The sequence below is a fragment of the Eschscholzia californica genome, unplaced genomic scaffold (assembly GCF_041429995.1).
Source record: "Eschscholzia californica isolate CP2 unplaced genomic scaffold, dmEscCali1.0.p SCAF_4, whole genome shotgun sequence".
NCBI lineage: Eukaryota > Viridiplantae > Streptophyta > Magnoliopsida > Ranunculales > Papaveraceae > Eschscholzia > Eschscholzia californica.
Window position 1 is genome coordinate 51,128,531 of NW_028238461.1, and position 23,598 is coordinate 51,152,128.

At 37.0% G+C, this 23,598-nt stretch overlaps 2 protein-coding genes across 2 annotated transcripts; one reads left to right on the forward strand and one right to left on the reverse strand.

Annotated features, from left to right (window-relative positions):
* The first annotated feature begins 1,291 nt into the window (after positions 1–1,291).
* LOC147545809 (magnesium-protoporphyrin IX monomethyl ester [oxidative] cyclase, chloroplastic-like) lies at positions 1,292–4,907 on the forward strand. The gene is made up of 5 exons (XM_086673204.1): positions 1,292–1,991; positions 2,273–2,337; positions 3,908–4,235; positions 4,334–4,432; positions 4,534–4,907. The coding sequence occupies exons 1-5, from the start codon at positions 1,539–1,541 to the stop codon at positions 4,795–4,797; spliced, it is 1,209 nt and encodes a 402-aa protein (XP_086529330.1). The 5' UTR covers positions 1,292–1,538; the 3' UTR covers positions 4,798–4,907.
* A 97-nt stretch (positions 4,908–5,004) lies between these two features.
* On the reverse strand, positions 5,005–20,734 carry LNO1 (Nuclear pore complex protein). Its single transcript, XM_086673203.1, has 18 exons — positions 20,218–20,734; positions 19,913–20,121; positions 19,651–19,819; positions 18,395–18,529; positions 17,848–17,972; positions 17,600–17,712; positions 16,730–16,872; positions 15,215–15,377; positions 14,883–15,049; positions 13,935–14,794; positions 12,299–12,451; positions 11,809–11,866; positions 11,540–11,673; positions 11,312–11,433; positions 9,560–9,905; positions 8,352–8,568; positions 5,942–8,272; positions 5,005–5,462 (listed from the first exon to the last, which is right to left on the reverse strand). The coding sequence occupies exons 1-18, from the start codon at positions 20,429–20,431 to the stop codon at positions 5,338–5,340; spliced, it is 5,784 nt and encodes a 1,927-aa protein (XP_086529329.1). The 5' UTR covers positions 20,432–20,734; the 3' UTR covers positions 5,005–5,337.
* Positions 20,735–23,598: the final 2,864 nt, after the last annotated feature.

Below are 23,598 nucleotides of genomic sequence, written 5' to 3' on the forward strand. Positions count from 1 at the left end.
TAACACAACCTTAACCAAGATAACCACTTTATGACCTGAAAATGTTCAAACCACACCAGAAGTAGATGGAAAAAGAAATACATAGCTTCATAGAAGTCATGAGATTTTAAAGTCGAAACCCGATGATTCCAGAGTACTCAACCAGAATTCTCTAAAATGAGAAAGTATGTCCCACCACAATCTAAAGAGAAGGTAATAGGACACCTGGGAACAAGGGTTGCTGACGAAATCCAAGCGAAACAGCTCGGCAAAGCCAGTTAGAAGATGCAGATAAACTGCGGAGGCTGGAATGTTAGGTAGAGAACCATTAACGGTTAAAAGTACGATCACGGTTGAGGTCGAAAAAATCTGACCGGGATCAAAAGGTCGACCCAAGAGAAATAGCAGCGGTGGGCCCCGTAATCTCCAGGTTTAAAGGGAGTGCCCATAAGAAAAGAAGACTGAGCCCAACAAAGTAAGATGAATTTGATCCCTGAAACAAGAAGTTGGGTCCAGTGGAATAGAGACCCATTAAATCGGCCCAAATAGCAAGCCATCTCATGAGAGGGTGAAATTGGAATCAACACTTGTAAATAATAGAGAGGCATGGAAGACAAGTGTTCTTCTCCCGGCTGGTTAGTTGACTAAGCACAAGTGACTCATAGGATGGTCGGTGGACTTAGGGAGGTTTCCGACAGAGAATTCCGACCAAAAGGGATGCCGGAGGAGGATTCCAAAGTGGTTTGTGATAGTTGCAAAACTTCCTACTGGATCAACAGGCCAAGAAATAGGTTGCATAGACCATGGCCAGACTAGTGAAAGATTAACCCCAAGACTAGAGGTGCAGGTGAAAGCAACAATATGCACCATCTTCATGGAAGGAAATGACTAAGTAGAAGTAGGAAACTCAAAACAAAAGATACTGTATCAAAGGCTACTGATGTCTCCAGATATAAAGGTGAGTGATAAACCTTGAAGCACCAACAAGAAAGAAACTCCAAGAATCTATTTAGGGATCTGACTAGAAGAAGTTGAAAAATAAGTGATAAAAAACCTAAAAACTAGATCAAAGACTTACAAGATTCAAGTATTCATGATATTCTGCTCTCAATAGTATAATGTAGGAATTAAGATATTGGTTAATTATATGGACATGAAAAAACTACCACAAATACAATCAAAGTGCCATAAAGAGTGTTTTTAAAACATATTAATAATGGTTTTTAATGATTTCACACATTCAAGTCACATTGTCATTTGTTGGGACAAAAAAAAGTGTCATATCGTCATTTGGTCAGACCCAAAAAAATGAACATTTTCAATGTTTGAAGACAACCATAAGAAACCAGTCAACTTGTCACTCTTATACCCACTCATAGACCTCAAAAGATCACTAGCAATTTGATCACCTAACACATGTCAAGTTCTCATTCAAATCCATAGATTTCCATAGATGAGAATGAGATGAGATTCACTCACTCCTTGAATCAATATATAAAACATAAAGACCCATTTCTTATCCTTCATTTCCTCTCTCAAAATCCAAACTTTCTGCAAAAATGGCTGCAGAAATGGCATTGGTAAAACCCATCTCTAAATTTACTAGAATTAGCCCTAAATTCTTCAACCCAACCACAAGAAACTCTTCCTTCACAATCAAAATGTCATCACAACCCACTTCAACAACAACAACAAAATCAGCAAAACCAAAGAAAGCAATCAAAGAAACCCTACTTGCTCCAAGATTTTACACAACTGACTTTGATGAAATGGAAACCCTTTTCAACACTGAAATTAACAAAAACCTAAACCAAGCTGAATTTGAAGCACTTTTACAGGAATTCAAAACTGATTATAATCAAACCCATTTTGTTAGAAACAAAGAATTCAAAGAAGCTGCTGATAAAATGCAAGGTCCTCTTAGACAAATCTTTGTTGAGTTCTTAGAAAGATCTTGTACTGCTGAGTTCTCTGGTTTCCTTCTCTACAAAGAACTTGGTAGAAGACTTAAGGTAATTTCATAAATTAAGTACTCACTACAAATCTTGATTTCTCAAAATGGGTACTTAGAAATATGATTTTAGAGCTCAAATCCTGTAATGGGTTGTGATTTTTTTTTCTTTTCAGCTTGTTCTTTTGATCAGCATTGACTAAACTGTTATAACTGTTTTTTGGATTAAAAATGCCGTTTTATACAGCTAATTAGCAAAACTTCTACAATTATGTTCATATTTGAAGTTACTGAACTTAAACTAATTACCATGTTAATTAAACTCTTTTGTTTTTGTGACAGAAAACTAATCCAGTGGTGGCTGAGATTTTCTCACTTATGTCTAGGGATGAAGCTAGGCATGCTGGGTATGTCATTCATTCTGCATTATTCACCTTATTTTACGCTTAAATTTTGAATTAAACTAGAAGGGAAAGGTTGTAGATCATTATGTGATAGAGCAAGATGCTGAAGCAAACATACCACGCTTGGCGAAAATCTATAGCAAAATAGTTCCTGGATCAAACTGAAACTTTTGTTTTCGACATCGTTTACTAAATCATGCCTAGAATTCTTTGACTTAGTCATGATAATGGTTTTTGTATGGAAATGCTTGGAGCTTCAAATTTTGTGTCTAAATGCGTTCTTGAATGATGGGTTAGTTGAAAATGAGACTTGATATTGTAACAAAGTACTCCATACATGTCTGATTGTCTACTCCGACATCATTGATGGACTTTAGCCACTTGGAGTTTCTCAATCTTGGATTATTAGAGTGATGATAGAGTACCCTCCCACCTTACATCCTATCTTATCCCACTTTGTATGTGGACAATAGGACAAGACGGAGAAAGATGGGTCGAGGCCTGAGGGCATTCTCTTCATTTCCCCCTCTTGTCCTATTGTCCACGTAGGAAATGATTTAACGTATGAGATAAAGTTGGGAGGGTATAAATCACCAAATTGTGATTTCAAACCAAAGTTCTTGTTCTAAATTCATATGCCAAATGATGGCGCAACATCTTGAAGGTTCATTTAAGAGTTGATCTTTGAATGTGAATATTTAAGATGTTACTACATCATTCGATGCATGAATTAGGAACAAGAAGTCGTGTGGGAGACATTCGTCTGAGAAATGGGAGGAGATCTTTTGAAAGAGATTTCTATGAAGAGATTCTGACGTGGCAACAAGTTAATCACCAATTGGTTTGTCGTAAGAAATGAGATACTCCTAATTGTAAGTAATCTAACTTGTTGGCACGTCTGAATCTTCTCAAAGGATCTGCCAAAAGAGATTTCTATGAAGAGATTCGTCTGAATCTTCTCAAAGGATTCGATGCATGAATTAGGAACAAGAAGTCGTGTGGGAGACATTCGTCTGAGAAATGGGAGGAGATCTTTTGAAAGAGATTTCTATGAAGAGATTCTGACGTGGCAACAAGTTAATCACCAATTGGTTTGTCGTAAGAAATGAGATACTCCTAATTGTAAGTAATCTAACTTGTTGGCACGTCTGAATCTTCTCAAAGGATCTGCCAAAAGATCTCCTCCTAGTATGGTTCCATAGTTTCGGCATTTTAGAAGAATAGATGAGTATTCTGTATCAACCACATTATCTACCAATGTGTGGTGGCAACTAAGTGTACATTCTTTGCCTGCTACTGTAAATATATGTGGTTTTGTACTCGCAAGAAACCATGGACGGTAGTTGATTCCATTAGTTGACCTACACATCAACTGTCATGTCATGTCAGATATGATGGTCTACTTAATATTACTCTCTTCTATCTTGTTATCGTACAAATACTTGAATCTCGTGGTGAAGCCATTTTTTCCAAGTAGGGAAAAGTACGCTCAAGAGTTTTTGTAGAAAGATTATATATATTGCTTCCTATCTTTCATTAAACTTTGGACTTTGGTCGATTGATTTTTTTGCAGATTCTTGAACAAGGGTCTCTCTGATTTCAATTTGGCATTGGATTTGGGGTTCCTTACAAAGGCTAGAAAATATACATTTTTCAAGCCCAAGTTCATCTTCTATGCTACGTATTTATCAGAAAAGATTGGGTATTGGAGGTACATAACCATTTACAGGCATCTCAAGGCAAACCCAGAATACCAAGTTTATCCAATTTTCAAGTATTTTAAGAACTGGTGCCAAGATGAGAACAGACATGGTGATTTCTTCTCTGCACTCATGAAAGCTCAAGCTCAGTTTCTTAATGATTGGAAGGCGAAATTATGGGCTCGATTCTTCTGTTTATCGGTATCTAACTATTCCAATTCATTTTGTACGAAATTATCTTCCTATACTGTTTCTATATTTACATGAGAAGGTTCACGAACATCGACTTTTTCCCACAGGTTTACGTGACGATGTATTTGAACGACTGTCAACGAACAGCCTTCTACGAAGGAATTGGACTTAACACCAAAGAGTTCGACATGCATGTTATAATTGAGGTAGGCCTAAATGCTACCACGGCTGGTGCTATTTGTTTTTCATCTTTTAGCAGATAAGTACATGGTGGTGATGTTGGGTTTTTAACTATTGATAATTGCAGACTAACCGAACAACAGCGAGGATTTTCCCCGCAGTCCTAGACGTGGAGAACCCAGAGTTCAAGAAGAAATTGGACCGAATGGTGGAGATCAACACCAAAATTCTTGCCATCAGCGAAAGTGAAGATATACCCTTTGTGAAGAACTTGAAGAGGGTTCCTCTTATTGCAGCGTTGGCATCAGAAATCCTGGCTGCCTATCTCATGCCTCCTATCGAATCTGGATCTGTTGATTTTGCAGAGTTCGAGCCACAAGTTGTTTATTAATATTCTGCACGAAAATGTGACAGAGTCGCCACCATGTAACAGTAACTGCTGTTGTATGAAACTGTAATTTTGGACTTCATTCAATCATTATGTATTCATAAAATTTGTCATACTGCTCAATGTATTTAGATTCTCCCAAATTACATCTAAATATTGCCCCCATAACCCCATTATGGTGACACAAATTGGTGAAAGCATGGTTGTGACAAAGCGATTGAATTTAGGAACCAATACATTAATACAATATTTCAGACATACTGTTATCCATGTTTGGCACTGAACTTCTGTTTCTAACAAATCAAAACCTCGGGGGAACTCTTCTCATTTTCAACTTGTTACAAAACTAGATAAACAAAAATGACTTGTGAATAATACAAGACTGATTCCCGAATAAAGTATCTAAACGTTTCTTTCAGAACCAACTGATCTAATGTTTTCCGCAGGCATTGGTTCTTCTAAAGGTTTTAGCTCTGTTACAGAATAAATATGTTACCACCTGAAAATCACATTGCCGCCTCTTTCCTCTGAGGTCAACTTCAACTATCTCCTCATCTGTGTAAAAAGCTGAGATGGTTTTGCGGTCCCCGTTGTGTTACTGCCAAAGGATGAGAATCCACCACTACCACCACCTTGGTTGTTGCCAAAAGCACCGAATCCTCCTCCACCTGGGCAAATTCAAATGGTATGAGTTTAGCGTTAGATTTAGGAGTTTTCCTCGAAAGGTCAAGACACAGGGTGACTACCGATAGTGGCATCACCGAAGTACCAACCAACTAGATGAAACAAAGACAAATAATAAAAACTCCGACTCATTTAATTGTGGACCTATAAGTGAGAATCACATTTTACTGTCTTGGTCTGGCAATTACCAGCTAAAGGTCAAGACTTCAGGTTCTGAAAACTACTTCACTATTTTTCAGATTATCCTATTTCCAGTCCATGGTTTAATGAACCCAACCAAACATGCAATTGACTCATTGGAAAGATGATGGATTTGAAATAAGGAATCTAGAATCAAAGTAGTTTCCACAGGACAAGGATCCTGAAAAGGCTATGGGGTAATAACTACAGGGTTAAGATAGTGAATGTGATCGACAAGACGACAACTAACATTTGGGTCATCAAATGGATCCAATATTATTACCTGCTGCAGCACCACCAAATCCACCACCTCCACCTGAAGCACCACCAAATCCGCCACCTGAAGCACCGCCGAACCCGCCTCCCGAAGCACCACCGAATCCTCCGCCGGAAGCACCACCGAATCCGCCTCCTGAAGCACCACCAAATCCTCCGCCGGAAGCACCACCAAACCCGCCACCTGAAGCAGCACCACCAAATCCACCACCTGAAGCAGCACCACCAAATCCACCGCCACTGGCAGCACCAGCAAATCCACCGCCGCTGGCAGCAGCTGCAGCGAATCCACCACCAGTGGCAGCACTAGCGAAACCACCGGTTGAAGGAGCAGCGAACCCAGCACCAAATCCAACAGCGCCTCCACTCTGTGCCCCACCACCACCAAATCCACCGGCAGAAGCAAAACCAGACCCTGGTAGACCTGTGCCTAACTGTCTCGATTGTCCAAAAGCACCAAGTACCGATCCCAGTGCCTGCTGACCAGGTCCAGCATTTGCTGGCTGCCCGTGTCCAACATTTGCTGGCTGCCCAAACGCGCTCACAGTTGGCTGAGCAGAGACCCCAGCAGTGAAACCACCAGAGAAAGGTGGATTTGTTGGTTGGGCCGGCTGGGTAATCTGAGCACTCTGGAGACTAAAGGATGCCGGTCGAAACAGCTGACCACTAGTAGGTGTTGTCGAAGTAAAGGGAGAGCTCACTGGATTTGCAGTACTAGTAAATGGACCTCCAAATGGGTTTGGTTTTGATGCAACAGATGTCGGAGCTGATCCTAGTCCAAAGGCACCAAGGTTTCCTATGCTCAGATCAGACATGGTTTCAGGAGCTTCCTCTTCCATCTCATCCTCTTGAGTAACAGAAATATTCAAATTTTCATTCTTAACACCAACTGCGCTACTAGGAAATGCAGGAGTTGCTGGTAACTGAACCTCCGCGGTGGATGAGGGTTCAGGTTGAGATTTCAACAAAATATTAGATACATCACTAGCCACAGGACTGCTAGACTGGTTTCCAGATGTTAACTGCTCTGCCGCGGCACTTGTAGGTTCTGGTTCTGCAGATTTTTCTGAATTCAAATCAAAACCACTGTGAGGAGGCTCAAGCTGTTGAGGGGGAGCTTCTGGAGAAGCACTGGTTTCCGACTTCAAACTACTTTCTTCGCTAGAAGACTTTGGTTCTGGTAGTTTTGAATCTGATGAAGCATCTGAACCAGATAGTTGAAACTTTTCTTTTGGGGCCTCAATAGAAAAAGAACTGAAAGGGGACTGAGCAGAAGATGATGTCGTCAAGGAAGAAGAAGATTGAGAAGAGATTGGTTCTTTTGGTGCCAGAAAATAGAAAGGGCTGGAAGATATGGATGGTGTAGAAGACGATGACGTCGACAGAGAAGAATGAGAAGAGGACTGTTCTTTTGGAAAAGAAAAAGGAGTAGAAGAAAGGGATGGCTTAGAAGATACTGGCGTCGAGATAGAAGATTGAGAAGAGGACTGTTCTTTGGGGGGCGGAGAAGAGAAACCAGAGGAAAGAGAGGGCATGGAGAATAATGAAGTCGAGAGAGAAGAAGATTGTGATGAGACTGGTTGGTTGTTGTCCGTGAACGGTTTCACACCAGCCAGTCCCCCAAATGACATAGCAGATGATGAAAAAGGTTGAGTTGAAACTGTTGTAGCTGATGAAGATGAATTGGGTGTTGAAGGAAGTGACAATGATGAAACTGACAGAGAGATTGAACTGGATGGAACTGCTGAAGTTGCAAGCGTACCACCGAACAGGGTTTTGCTTGTTAAAATTTCAGCTCCAGGAACTTTTCCATGGGATGCCGTGGAAGGTACAGGATGGAATGATGAGTTATTAGTTCTCATAGGTGCTGCAGTTGACTTTTCTAGTACTGACGTTCCATGGTTTGCAGAACCCACTGTAACATTTGTCGGGCGGCTCAAATTTGATAGCTCATTCTCTGACGTGAATTGCAAGGATTTCTTCTCTGGTACCGCAGTCTGTGCTGGTATATTGCTGGTTGATGGTGTTTGTTTTTTTGGAGTTTCAGACTGTAAATTGAACAGTGTCATTGACATAGGAACTGGTTGAACTCCTGAAGAATTAGACGCTACATTACGAATCAATCCACTGCTTGATCTATCAAATACGGAGCCCAAAGTCTCCCTGGTATTAGTAGGAGCTGTAGTAGATGATGGGAAAGACACTTCTGATGAGGGAAAACTGCTTTTATCTGTTGTTCGTAAAACAGGATATTTCTGTGTAGATTGAGCGGATAATGAATAGCCACTGAAAGGACCTGAACTTCCAGAGGCCTGCTTTGAGGGTTTATCCTGTATCTCTGTAGAACATATTTGAATACAAGGTATGTCAGAAAGTAGATTCATCAAATATACTGCTGCTAAAGCAACCAGAAATACCTTGGTTCACATGAAATCTGTTTGGATCATTTTTGTTTGTGTGAAAATACGAGGAAGATGAAGGCTGCTCAACCCTTGGGTGAGCATTGACATATTCTTGCTTCATTTGTGTACTTAAATCCACTTTACTTCTTATTAAGGCTGATTTGTTTGTGCGTTCTTCTTGCAACAGCATCCTCTTTACAGTTGTTTTAGGAGGCTCAAAACTAGCCCAACTCTGCACAAAGTCAACCGAGCTACATATAAATGCAGGCTAAACAAGTTACCAAAGATAAAATTGAAAGCCACTATCCTGGTGGTTACCACATTAGGTAACCAGGCATTTAGTCACTGAATATAAGTAGTTGTATCCGAATAGAAAATGCCTCATTAGCATTCCCATGGGATTATATAATATTGAAGAATTTCAATTTTCTTGATCTGTATTGCATTACTTCTACCTGCGTATTATTTTTTACTCTAATCCACTAGGAAAGGTTTTTGTCATTATTAATTTTCGAAGTTGATGTATGATTAATTAAAGTATTTAAAAGACCAGATTTCGCTATCATCTTTTTTGTTGTCTTATACCAAAAAGAGTCCTAAAGTATATATACACATACCTTAGTTACAAATTTTACTAATTTTAGTATGTTTTGGAGTTTTTCCGATGGGAGTTATGTATAAACATGAGTAAATATATATACATATATTATACAGCTCAACTGAGATTCAATAAACATATACTGGTCCAGGTATAGCTGCAGAATCGTGAGTTCTCGACTATAAATTAGATAATTTTAGTTGTATTTTATACTTCTATCTCTATTTTAAAGATCATATACCTTCTTTGAAGTTTCCGTTGACTCCTTAACACATCACTAATCCATATTATTTAGGGCTGGCATATCAATATTGAGAACATCACCACCAATCATCATCTGTTTTGTCATCCCATATGGACCCCAAGAAAAAAAATACCCACCCAATACTATAGAATGCAAAATTTGTAAGGGCATCAAAACCTATAGGAAATACTAGTAAAAGACCGTCGAGTTGCTGACTTCCTAGTGATACGTCTATATCTCAATATTTACATGAAAAGTTGCATTGGCACGACTGGACCTAAGAATAAAGCCTCAAGTATGGTATTGATAATTAAGATCAGAAAGAGTACAACATGTGTCTCGAACACAAAATCAATTTACATAAAGCTTAAGGAAACCAACCCGGTCTAATGAGTCCCTCCTCCGCCTCGCAGTTTCTGGTTCAACATTCTTCATTGAATTTCTCCTAGACTGCTCTTTGGCTGTAGCAACAGAAGATGGAAAAGTAAGTTTCTTCATAGAGTCTGGCGTATGGCCACCTTTTTTCACGTCTGGAGAGTGGAAAGAGTCAGGATCATAAGGAAGCCCAATCGATTCAAATAATTCCTTAGCAACGCTCTGTCGTTTCACAGAGGGTGTTTCTATCTTCAGCACAGCCATCTGGTTTGAGAGGCACTCAGAAAGTTGTTCTGCAGCCGCTAGTTGTGAATTCATTGTGTTATATAAGGTATATAGGGATTGACTGTGTCTGCAGAGAGAAAAATTGAAATCAATACAACTACAAAATAAAATAAAAGTAATCAAGGATTAAACTCTAAAGAAAAAATATATTAAAATTACATTTAACTACTAGCTTTAGACTACATTAATTCAAAGCTGCTCCAAAACCCAGATCTACCTTAACAACAATCATATTACAGGGAAAACTAATTTGTGATTTCACGAGCGAACAAATCAGCAGACTTTGGCTAGGTAGAAAGAACTGCATCTCTAAATTTGGCCTTCCATACAGGCATTTTGTTGTATTTATGTTACTATATTTCCTGGAAAAAGTTTTGCACCTCCAAATTGAGGTTTCGTTTTCATAATATTTTAAAGCATTTAATATACCTTATGCATTGAGGTTCTGTTCCTTAATATTTTTCTCACTGTTTCCCTTTCATCTCCACAATCCTTTTTCTTTTGCTCATAAAATATGACTCCACTACGAATCTTGGTCGAAAAAGAAACTCAAATATAAACACCAATTAAAGGAGGTTGAGTTTGAAAACATAATACTCCCAATCCCTCCTAAGAAGTTTCTAAGCCACCACATAAAGAAGGGTAAAACATAACAATTTGTTATTCCATCATCTCTCTCCTCAAACAAAACTTTAGCTCATCCCCCACATTCATGTCTCAAATATTTCTAAGTAGCTTCTAAATGCATGTACCAGCTAATAAGGCTAGTGACTCATTGTTGTATTAAGTTTTATAATATTATATACTAATAACTGATAATTAATTATAACCAAATTTCATACTTATAATTTATAATTAACAATCAGGTTTATTAGTTGTAAAATGATATTCATTAATTTTCACTAACATTTGATTGTATGTTTATATAAACATGTCATATCTTTTCTTCTGCAAGTATAAACTCCAACATAATTATACAAAACAGAAATCTTCCCTTTGTTTTCTAATGTCTTCCCAGAAAGAAGGAAAATGATTAAACGCATTGTAAAGTAAAAAAAAAGTGACTCCTATTCAACGCAAAAGAAATCAAACGCATCTTTTGTGCCCAGTATTCAAACACTTCATCTGGATCAAATACTTTGTTCCTTCTCATTTACTAATTCCATGAGTTGAAGAAGTTCCTTTCGTTGTTCTTAGAAATAATTGTTAGATATAAAAACTTCGAAAATTGAAGTACATAAATAAATGAAAACAAGGAATACTCTTATTTCTATATATACAAGTCATGCCACCGTTAAACTAACAAAACAACAGGTGGAAATGAAATCTTGCACAAATCGGTTTATCTGTAATAATCGAGGCCAAGGTGGTTGGTTCCTTGACACACCATAGAGAGAAGACGAAGAGGAAAGAGCAGAATGGGTAAGAAAAATGATAAAGAGTCTCTGGCAAGGAAGTAAAAATTGTTCATACCTTGAAGACTCTATACTACCGCGAGATATACTATGACCCAAAGTTGTTCCCCCTTTTTCAAATTTATTGAGCTCCAGAGTGTTAAAATGCCTTTCCAATTGTATCAGCTGATTTGTCAGCTCCTGGAAGGAAATATTTGATCAGAAAGAGAGCAGAGCAGTGCACATGAATTAGAGTTTAAACAAAAAGCATTCATCTAAACAGTAATAGAAATTACATGTCAATTACCTGATTTACTTTCAACATTTGTCGCCGCTTCTGTTCAAGTTCAGGACTCAGCTTCTGACGATTCCAAAGGTCCCAATATTGGCTATCGCACGCCTGCTTGACAATGCCTTCCATATAAATTTTCCTAGCAAAAACTAAAACATGAAGCAACGAACGAATTATATGACAAATCAGCAGATGAAAGAAAATTTGTTTATGACAATTGTTTAATGATCACAACCCAAAATTAGAGAAGGAATCTTCGAGCTAAACTACATGTGATTTCATACCTTGGACAGTTTTATCCAGAAGATGTTGAATCTCTTCATGACGTTCCTCCATTGTGTTCTACAAATTCCAAGAAGAGTGAGATAAGCCTTCACAACACTTAGTAGTGACAACAAAATTCATCTCCCAACTTCTATAATCATATCAATTTCTTTAAAATCTTTTTAACAAACAAAACACAAATAAGTCACGTCATATCATAGCCCAAGTGTTACCTTGCAAATAAGTTGATCATTGGCAAACAAACTCAGAAAAATTTCTAGAAGAGAAATAAGAAACTTAACTACTCTCATGATCGAGGTCAACTTGAATATGAACCCCGAGACACAAAAACATGTGACTCTGAGGTAGTCAGTTTTCCAGTATAATAGTCAGCTGAAGTTAAAAAGACATAATTTGTGGGAGTTAACCATTACAAACCAGCACAGTAATTTGCATTACATTGTATAAATGATTAGTGACGATCCAATGATGTAAAGAGAAAATTATTACCCTCCACAATTTGGATCTCCCCAAGAGTTTCTCTAGACCTTGCTCTAATGCGAGAACTGAACTTTTCTGGAAAACAGTGCAGGCATCCCTAAAGCCTCCTTGTTGTTCTATAGATGATAGAAGATTATCCAGCTCCCTTGCCATCTCATTGACCTGCACATAAACTAGAAGGTCAAAGGTAAAGAAAACATGTAAATAATATAGGAAAGACTACTCAAATCACACTAGGCTATTGTGTGTTGTGTCTTATTCTAGAACTTTCCAGTGACATATTGCTCCTCTGGTCAAGGAGCGGGCACAAACATATTATTAGTTGAGTTTGTAATACAGCAAAGCTTGAAATAGCATAAACTTTCTCCTTCGAGTGTGAAGATTACATGACAGCAGACTTTCAGTTGCTTCCAAATATTTAGTCAATTTGTAAGTGGGCATATTTCATGCTGGATCAAACTGTTGTACATCTAATGTCAGAATTCATGTCTTTTGCTACCCAAAAAGAAAGAAAAATGTAATGCGGACAGGTTTGCTACAAAAGAAGGTTTAAAATCACATGCCACACATATCGAAGGAAAACTCAAGACCTTACCCGTCAGAATTATATCAGCCATGCAAATAAAGCTCAAATGACATATTCTACAGGTACACATAAATTCCATCGCCCCAAAACTCCTAGGAGATTAGACATAAAGGTACCATTGATAAATTATTTGATGGAAATCTTAAAATTAAGTTATTTCCCCGTGCTTTGACGGCTAACATTCCTAAAATTATTATCGCCTACACTTGAAGGCATTTATTTACTTCTTGAAACTAGTTAAGTCACAGTACGAGCAAGGTCTCAAGGCCTCCTTTGACTTCACGTTGTCTTTTTTATTGAGAAACGAAATACACAAACTTTAAAAATTGTAGTGAACTTCCACATTTCCTAAGTAGATATTATGTTTTCCGATGAAAAGGTTAGAAGATAACTTCCACAGGTATAGTGCTAATCGTGGTTTGGAGAACAATTCTTGTAACTCCGGTTTCAAACCTACATCACACTTTGGAAAATGCTGTGCCGATTTTTCCTACTATTAACATTAATTGTACTAAGATCTAACGTAAAAACAGTCATGTCCGCATCTTCTTTTACCCGAGTTTTGCTTCGGATTCCTCTATGAGTAACCTTCTACTAGAATCAGTGCATGTCAGTTCTGAAATGAGTAATTAAATCTGTGGATGCTCCAATGGATTAGCTTGAAAGAGGTTGAAGCAGCAAAAGGCAATCAGTTGAGCTCAAGGCAGCAAAACAGTATAACATGACCCAACTTGTGCAGCATATAATGCCACGAGACTTCCATTCCTGACCCCTCTTAAAGTAAATCCAGAAGAAACCAATATAAAGTGAAATACAACGACGCCACAAGTCAAATAACTAGGACATGGAAACACCTTAAAAGACTGGCGTTTTTATGGGCTCTGCTCAGAAACGTTGCATCAACATTTGATGGGATGTGAAATTTACAAGAAGTGAGAAAAGCAAGGTATGAGTTAATTTACTATGAGAAAGCATCAAAAGCAACGAGAGTTGCAGCAGGAGAACATCAAAATGCAGTTTTTTATATAATACGTCAGAATTGAAAGAGGAGATATTTACCCTGCCAAAATTCTTCGACAATTCTGATTCTAAACCCGACAACCCGGAGGGTTGGGGAGTTTTAGAAGTTTCCTGTGTTTGCTGAAGCTTGAAGTTAAGGGAATTCCCTGGCCCAGAATTTCCTCGTAACGAAAATTGTGAGCCATGAATAGCAGAAACAGATCCAACCTTATCTGCCCCCAAGAAAGTTCTCTGCCCTCCACTCTGAGTAGTTTTACCGAACTGGGAGGTATTATTAGGAAGTTCAAGGGAACTTTGATTTCCTGATTTTTGAACAGTGTTCCCCATTTTCGAACTAGAACTTTCCTGTATATTGCCTCCAGAGCTCAAAGAAAAAGATGAAGTTTTTGTATTGATGTTATCAGTAAACACAGGCTTTACACTAGACTGTGGTTTATCTACAAAACTAGGAAAGCCAACTGATCCAACATTGCCAGGAAACCCCTTGGTTATGTCAGCACCAATTGAGTTTTTGTAATTGGACTGGAAATTGGCAGTTGAACCTCTGTCTTTTCCTGACAAAGAATCAATGTCAACACCACCATTTGGTGGAGTAACAACTTGTGTCTCACTGTTGGTGCTTCCTTCTACACGGTATGGATCGAAAGATTTTTTTTCCAAATTTAAACTTGGCCTCCCGAAAAACGATGATTTTTGTAATTGTTCGCCACCATTTTTTGCACCAACTGACTGCGGTGAACCTTGAGTTTTACTGAACTCTAATGGTGCACTCTTAATATGGGTGTTAAGTTTCGTATCTCCTGCCGATGATTGCAGTTGCTCGATACTTTTTCCTGCATCAGCTGCCTGTAGTAAGGCTTGGATTTTACCAGCCATGTCGGATGATGAATTAACATTACCTGTTCCACTTTTATAGATATAATCAACAAAATGGTGAGGAAAGATTATCTAAGACAACCAGAAATTCGTTTTAGAATGTTAACCCACCTTTAGGATCGAAAACTGTTTGGTTCATATCATGTATTTGAGCACCTAAATCTTTCCCATTCGCTGCAGGTTCTTCCAGCTCTCCGAGGAGTTCATCTGGTGAAGAATCTACCTCCTCATCAGAAGTGGCCTCAATAGTCAGAGGTACAACTGGATTTTCCGTAACTCTACAGAGAAAAAGAGCTTCATGAGGTTCATAACAAATCAATATATAAAACTGCAGCAAAATGAAAAAGGAACTCGCATTACTTTTGTCAATAACAAATAAAAAAAGGGATATTTCTATCAGATTTTCTCAGTAGAAACAAATAAATAACACTAAAAGTAAGTACCTAGCAGCGTAGAACATGATAAGCTTTCCTTCGAGTGTGAGGCAGAACAGGACGCAACACGGTGAAAGATCTCGTTCCTCAACTCCTTGCTTGAACTTAATTTTCTCATATAAGGAAACTTTGTCAACTCCAAACCCCATAATTAAGTTATCATCGCCATTTTCTGAAACACATTAGGCACTTTAAGCTAAAAATGTTACGACTTCAGAAAAAGAAAATTATTATGAACAGGGACTTACACCATAAGTCTATGCTGGAAAAATCGGAAATCGGGACTAGGCGACCAACCGGGGCCTAGCGACCAGTCGGATTTCATCGGATAATACAATTATATATTATATTCAATATAATATATATATATATATATATACATGTATAACATTCATTTTTAGTGTAAATAATAGATTGGAGATGATACTTAGAATTCAATCATAAACATTACTGAACTTAAAATCAATGTGTAACATATTTAATTAATTAAAATTTATGAATTTTTAAGTAATTAAGATTTATGAGATAGATTACAAATATTTCCACCCAATATATCATTCTTTTTTTACTTTGGGCTTAAACATAATAGCTCAAATGAAAAGCCATTTCAAAATAACAATTATTTCCACTCAATTTTCAAAAAATGTGAACTGTATTAATAAGGTTTTAAAGAAAGTCTTAGAGAGAGAGTTTTTTTATCTGACCGTGAGTGGTGAAGAAAAGTTATAGAGAGAGAGAAAGTTTTATGTGAGTTGTTAAGAAAAGTTTTAGAGAGAGAGAGATTAAATAAGAAAAAAAATCTCTCTCTAAAAATCTTGAAAGACAGGAAGACGGGTGAGAAGATCTAGAGAGAGAAAACTAAGTGGAGCTTCAATGGTGGCAAGACTCCTTCCTTCTTCAGCTCTTCTTGGAATTTGATGGGAGAATAAGGGGACAAAACCCTAAAAAACACAATACTCTAAAAAACACGGGTTGCTGAAGCGTTGGGAAAGGTCAGTTCTGCTGAACCGAGTTAGTCGGCGCCTAGCGCCTAACTTGACTCGGTCTAGTCGGCTCTCTAGGCGCCGGCTAACTCGTTTTCAGATCCGACTATAGTTGCTGCATGTAGGCGCATCGGCGCAGCTCCGCCTAGCGATTTAATAGCGACTAGTCCCGACTAGTCGCCGATTTTTACTGCATAGCCATAAGTACACAATTGCGAATAAGCCAACTAGTACACATGCTCCTAACATATCCATAATACTATGATATGGAAGGTGGGCACAGCACACAAACTAATTCATTTCTTGCAACATGCTATTACGGTATTACCAACTACCCCTAATGTAAAAGGAAGCAAGAAACCATTTAAGTAACTCTATAAACAAAGCTAAGCGATATTATGAACACATTTGGTGCCCCGAACTGGAATTGTTTATATGCATAAAAGCACAACATACATATTTAGCTAACTGTGTAAGCATATGATATTATCAACGAATTCTGATACATATTAAGAACAAATTTTAGGATGAAAAGGTCGACCTTGAAGCTCAACTGTCGGAAGCCAACGGTCATCTTGATTCAGATAAATAAGAGCAGCTTCTTTTTGCTCGTCATCTTGACACCACCCAAGTAAAACTACATGCTGATCTGCGCTCTTTCTATTGGCTGCAAGTGCAAGCTGCCTGTATGAAACCCAGTTAATTACCATCTACGAACTACTAATCGGTATCAATAATTGGGTCAGAATGTCAGATCGCATATACATATGTATAAACTTGCAAATATCAAGGAAAAGAAGTGTCCCTGTAGTTTATAAAGTAGAAGCCGTGAACTAAGTTTGTAAAGCATTCTTTTTAGGAATACCAGATACTCTGACAAAAGAACTGATTCAACTAAACCAATCACTGTAAATAATTATAGAGAGACAGAGGTGAAGATTTTCCAATTTCCAGGTAGAGAAATAAATCAGAGTTAGATGTTCAGAATATAGCAATTAAGTTAACTCGATATAATTATAGCATATCACTACATAGCTAGTAAACGTCTCACTTGAGAAAAAAAATCCCATTCGGCATCTCCACATATACACGAATCACACGATATGGAGTCACCAAACCAAACATATAGCAGTCACACGTACTGGAACAATTGACATCTCCACATATGTTGACCACTTCACAGTAAAGTTACAATGGAAGGTATAGGATGAAAAAACAAAACCATTCCTTTAAAATAAAAGAGGAACTGAAGGAACCAATTAGACTCTCCAGTCTCCAGAGGGTATATAAGAAGACATTGTACCACAGAAGCCCAAAAACAAAATGAAGATTATTCACGCTAATAAGAACATAGTATTCAAATGAAGTTTGTTGAATGAAATCGTTTTGGGGGTTCACATTCTTGCCCTACCAATTTTCCAAATAGCTCAGGAACATATGTGGTCCACCTCCAAATGGCAAAATATCATCATCAATGCCCGCAAACATTTCATTGAAGGATAACACGACTGGCTTGGAATTTTCCTAAACAAACGAAGTCACAACTGTTTAGCATTGAGAAGTATGTTGAGAAGGGAAAATAAAGAAACATAAGCAACTATGTAAATAATTTTTTTCCTCTGCGGAAACATATAGCAAACTGGAAGCACATTCACTAACCTCAGTAATTTTCCCATGTCTACTGGTGATTACTTGGACGATATAACCAACTTCTTTGCTGTCTTCAGTTAATTGAGTACATCCAACAATCATAGAGTCGCGACGAACCCACTGGATACGATCCACTGATGTAAAGGAGAATCTGATTAGTGTTTGAACTCACATGAAAGCCAATATAAGCTGGGTATTTGGATTCAGGAGATAGCATAACTAAGCAAAAACTTTGAGGACATGTGTATATAAGCCAAATCTTTCATACTTTAACAAGGCTATATGACGAGCAATTACAGATAAGGACTTGTTATTTCATCATAAGTGAAAAAAATATGACCTATGAACTATGGACCTAACCGAATCATTGTGCACACTTAGCAAAACGAAGTTCTGAAAAGATACAACCAATGGCTCAAAAACAGGTACTCGTCTGTTGAAAAACCGAACAGCCTAAGCATAGCTAAACCCGTGTGTCTGAACTCAATGCAAATGGACATTCGCTCATCTAATTAAAATCATAATAGTCATTTGGTCATCTCAACAAGAAATTTACCTATATAATTGCTATCTGGATCAGCATTCTTGAACAACAGATCCATTTGAAATCGCTCCCTGAATTTGGATGAAAGCACGGTTATTGTACTCTTTCTGGCAACAGCAATATGATTTCCATTTGCACTCCAGTCAACTACAAACGAAACGAGTTGAACATATTAGCAAAAATTATATTATCTTTTTAGAGGAAGGCTTATTACAGAAAAAGGAAGGAGTGAGGCATTCGAGTAAAAACCGAATAACTCAAAGAACCATTATGAGATTACAGAAATTAGAAAAAAATTGTGCTGTCTAAAATGAGTAAATAACTACAGGAAAATAAGTCATTATGATAAAGATCAAGATTCATAAAACAGTAACCTAAAGATACTACAAAAGACACAATCGGCACATGCCACATCTGATAGTCTTCAAAAAGGATCCTTGGGAATTGAAATAAAGTAGGTACCTTACATGAATTTAGGGAGTATATTGCCAATGTGCCACTTCTGGAAGCAGTCATATGGGGACCATTGCGAACCCGTTTTGTTAGCATTGGCTAATCTAGGTTGCTTTACTATATTAATATAACAATGCTACAACCTTAGAGGGGGCAATCCAACGACACAATTCAATGTTAACTGATAAATGATATACATATCTTCCCCTAATTTCTTTACCGAATAAAAAGGTTATTAGTGCTTGCCCAATCTTCTATACGTCACAGATCAGAATAAATGAAAATTCTTATATATAATTCTAAATCTCTCTAACGGACTTTAAAATTAGAAGCCATCTCTTCTCAGCATACAGTAATGGATTTTAAGAGTGTACTTTGTTGTCTATGTTACTTTTTAGCCAGATAGATTAGTGAATGTAGAGTAAATGCTAAAACCAGTCTTTGCATTGTTGGCCACCAATAAGGGGACTATATAATTATTGCTAAATTGGTTCTTTTCTGGATCATATTCATACCAGACACCTGCTTCTAAGTTCTAATCCCAGAGATATCTTCAGAGTTCAGATACTTGTTATGAGAATCAGGCAGCAGTGAACTCATTCTCTAGCATCTAGGATGCCCTTAAATAATCTAGAAACGAACCAGATGACCACTTAAAAAATGTTCGAATAAAATGCACACGTAGTCCTCGAAAACAGTCAAGTTTCAAAATAAAATCAAAACAGGCAATAGGATAAGAATAAGTTAGTCTATAGTGGACTATTATATCACATTTCAAAATCTTAACAAGAAGAGAGAAACGAGTAAAGTTGTACCGGCATCAACATCACTCATTACTTCTTTGAAGGAGCCATCCACATCTCCGCGGTATAGAAAGCCACTTTTTGAAAGAACAACAAATGAGTTCACCGCTTTCTTTCTCCAGCGAAAATCCTTAACATCACTTGAATCATCAATTGAGTGCGAGAACGACGGTTGGGTATCCTGTTGAAACACCAAAAAGAGATTACTCTACACAGAACATAACAATTATCAAGAATTACGAAAATGAATATATATATATATAGATGATAGTACCTTCTTCAAAAGGGATTCGACATCAAATAGATGAATTTGTTTGCCAACAGAACCAGCAATAAACGAAGAATCCGTTGACAATGCCAAAATGTGAACTTTACCAATTGAAACATTAACAATACACGACTCTTGAATACAAGGGCCACTTCCTTTATCCTTAATCTCTTTAGCTGAATTAATAACATCCTTGGTCCTCACAACGTAAAACCCTAAAACAACAATCAATCGAAAATCTTAAACTAAACCAAACGCATGGTAAAACATTTGTTCATCAGTATATACAATTATAAACCCTAATCACAAACCTTCTGAATGGGCGATAAACAAAACTTGAAATCGATCAGAAACAGCTAGTGGCTGTACCGGGTGACTTTCAGGATCAAAATTGGAGCCTTCTTGCTTAAGAGGAACGGACTTACCAATCTTCTCGAATACTATATCATCAGAATCTATACAGCTACCTTCCTCTTCTTCGTCCAACTCAATCGTAACGTTCTTTTCTTCATTGGATGCCGCCATTGAAGTAGTTTAAAATTAACTGATGGATTAAAACCCTGTATCCTAGAAAAATTTAGAAATTAAGAGATGTTCGTTTTTTTATCTTCTTGATCAGAATTTGTGAGGGGAGAAATTTGGGCGGGAAAAAAGAGAGAGGGAAAATAAACGAGTGACTGAACTCTGAAGCAGCCCTTTCAACAAAAACAAAAGATCTCTCAAGCAGCCCTAGATGATGATGGGTAGACATTTCGGCTGCGGGACAATTTTATACGCGTAGTTTATACGCCAGTTTTGTAATGTATTGAAGTGGATCGGGTTACCCTGTGTAGAGGTGGGAAGTGGACCGGAAGGACAACCCGTGGGCAGAAAAGACTCGGGTCGGGCTGGTACTGGCAACTGACAACAACGACCACCAGGACAGACGGAGGGGACGGGCGGTCTCGGGTGCATAGAGTCGGGTATAAAGTATAGAGGGTAAAAAACGGGTCTCATTAGGTACATAATGTGGTAAGGGCTCAGACGAATATCTAGCGTAAGGTTGTCACCCAGCCCACCCATTTTTCCCAATTGGTACGGGGTATTGTCCATTGTCGGGCAACGCCCCCAATACAGAGGGTGGGTCACGGGTACCTGTAGACAGGTTCTGCTTGTCTTAACCAAGTGGAATCAATTTGTTGCGCTTGCATTAAGGATGACGTATTTGTATGGGCCCAATACTGATAAGGTGCTCGAGTTTTACTTCCAACTTCTACCTATCGTATCGTGTGGGCCAATGTGACTATAAATTTACACATGATGATATTAGGTGCAAGTAAATGGGCCAAAAATAATATTCCAATAACAGATGTTATCTCTTCTCAAAGGGGAAATCAAACCTAAGAGACGGATGGGTTTATTCTGCCTTATATGAAAAAAGCTCATGTGTACAAATTTTATTTCTGATCAATCAAACGACGTGAAGTTTTGCCATTTTCGTCGAACTTTTTATAGGTTTATTATTAATGGTAAATTAATCAGTTGAACCCGAGTCGATCAAATTGTTAACTGATTTTGTTCCGTCTGGTACGATTTGACTCAAGTGAGTTTGAATTATCAGTCTGGTCGAACTTAATATCAAAGCAAGCAGAATTGAAATTTAAAGTCGATCTTTAAGTTACAATTATAATTGGATCCTTAAAAAAAAGGTCCATGGATATAAGGCCTAAAATAATGTTCAAAAAAGGTTTAGGGTCCGATCTTCTCATAAAATAGGTTTTTAGTCTTTTAGCACTTCGGACCTAAAAACCCTTACTAAATACAAAAGATTTCCGTCCATATCACATGCTGATTTCCCGCTGCTTTTTTAATGGATGTCGGACCGAGATTCGTACAGGTTATTTGTAGCACAATTTCGGGATTTAAATAGGAAAAACATATATTTTCCAAATCAACTTTCTCTCTCATCGTTTCAGTTTTGGAAAGCAAATCAAATCTCACTCTTCCGAAATATTTCTAGCGTGATTTCGGTCATTAAATAAGAATAACGGATATTTTCTAAATCAATTTTCTCTCTCATCGTTTCTTGGAAACCAAATCAAAACTCCATCTTTTCAGATCGATTCGAATTTTTCTGGGATCAATTTAGCGTGATTTGGGGGTTAATATACATAACGTATATATCACTTTCTCTCACTTAACTTTCAGATTTGGAAAGAGTATATTTCTTTCTCATCAAAATGATCCTAACAAAAAACCATCGAAACCCTAGAAATCGAAGCGCCATAATGCCTGTAATTTTTCACACACTTGCTTATGTTATGTACAAATATATGATTTTGTGTTATAAATTATGTACAATTTTGGTTGTATCACTATTATTTGATTGTACTGAATTATACATTGTTCTTACTCAACATATATTTGCAAGTTTATTTACATGAAACATGTTCATAAACTATGTACTATTTACGAACATTACAGCAACATTTGTTTTCGTTTTTTACTCATACATAACCACACATCAAATACAAATTATGAAACAAGTTCGTAAATTATGTGTTATTTATGACGAGGAAACCATCATTTGTCATGTTTACAACGTAATTTATCCAATGGTTCACATTATTTATACCAAAATTTAATGTTTTTTAAACAGGTACACTGTTCTATCTTCTCAACTATTTGAGTCATTCAACAGACATCAGTTACACGCTTTAAATCATTCTTGACAAACTTGAAATCATGTCCTGTGTTGACATTGTACTGTTGAAGGGCGAATCGAAATGTTTTAGCACCACCAGGAAACAACTGACCAACTTCAGTAAAAAAAATTATTCGAACCATCAGATTTTAGTTTTATCTTTTTCCCTACGTTGGATGATTCTGTAGGAATTTCCATCTGTAACAGCTAAACTACAAAACAAAAATGTAAATAATTGTCAACAATATGTATCATTTATGAAAATATACACGTAAAATGCTATAAAGTATATGTAATGTTTAATAAATTTTATCGTTTGTTCGATAAAAACATAACTTTAGATTGAATAAGACGGTTACTGTTATGTGAAATAAAATGTGTTATGTGTAATAAATTACACATAATGTTTGGTAAAGGTATTATAATTTAAAACCTGTAACAAAAAAATGTATAATTTACTACGAACGACATGTATAACATAGTAAATTATGTATAATTTATTATTAAAATTCATCTTGTGTTTGATACGAACAGAACTTTAGTTTGAATAAGAAGGTTACTTTGATGTGAAATGATATGTGTTATGTTCAGTAAATTACACATAATTTCTTGTATATTACATATAATTTCTTGTAAATTACACATCGTTTACATTCTGTTACAACAAAATCGTACAAAATCTTCCCTAGTTCAAAAATGGTACGAATACCTTGATTTGATTATTACAGATGTTCTAAAAATCAAATTCTGTAACCCAAAACTACTGGAAAGTAACATAACACATAAAGACACGGATTGTAAACACAGATTAAACATTAACATCACAAAATCGAATATAGATCTTAGTGAGAGAAAATTTATAATGATGAAGATAACTTAAAGATGATACAGATTAAAAGATCAAACGAAGTAGATGAATCAGATTATACTGAAAATCATGGATAACTTTAAAGATGATGATGAAAAACATAAAAAAGAAAGATGAATCTTGATACTTTAACCATTACTG

Coding starts and splice junctions, on each gene's coding strand:
- LOC147545809 (XM_086673204.1), top strand. CDS start 1,539: ATGGCTGCAGAAATGGCATTGGTAAAACCCATCTCTAAATTTACTAGA. Junction 1,992..2,272: donor AACTTGGTAGAAGACTTAAG/GTAATTTCATAA, acceptor TTTTTGTGACAG/AAAACTAATCCAGTGGTGGC. Junction 4,236..4,333: donor CTCGATTCTTCTGTTTATCG/GTATCTAACTAT, acceptor TTTTTCCCACAG/GTTTACGTGACGATGTATTT.
- LNO1 (XM_086673203.1), bottom strand. CDS start 20,431: ATGGCGGCATCCAATGAAGAAAAGAACGTTACGATTGAGTTGGACGAA. Junction 15,378..16,729: donor TCCGACAGTTGAGCTTCAAG/GTCGACCTTTTC, acceptor AATGTGTTTCAG/AAAATGGCGATGATAACTTA. Junction 14,795..14,882: donor AACAGTTTTCGATCCTAAAG/GTGGGTTAACAT, acceptor AAAGTGGAACAG/GTAATGTTAATTCATCATCC.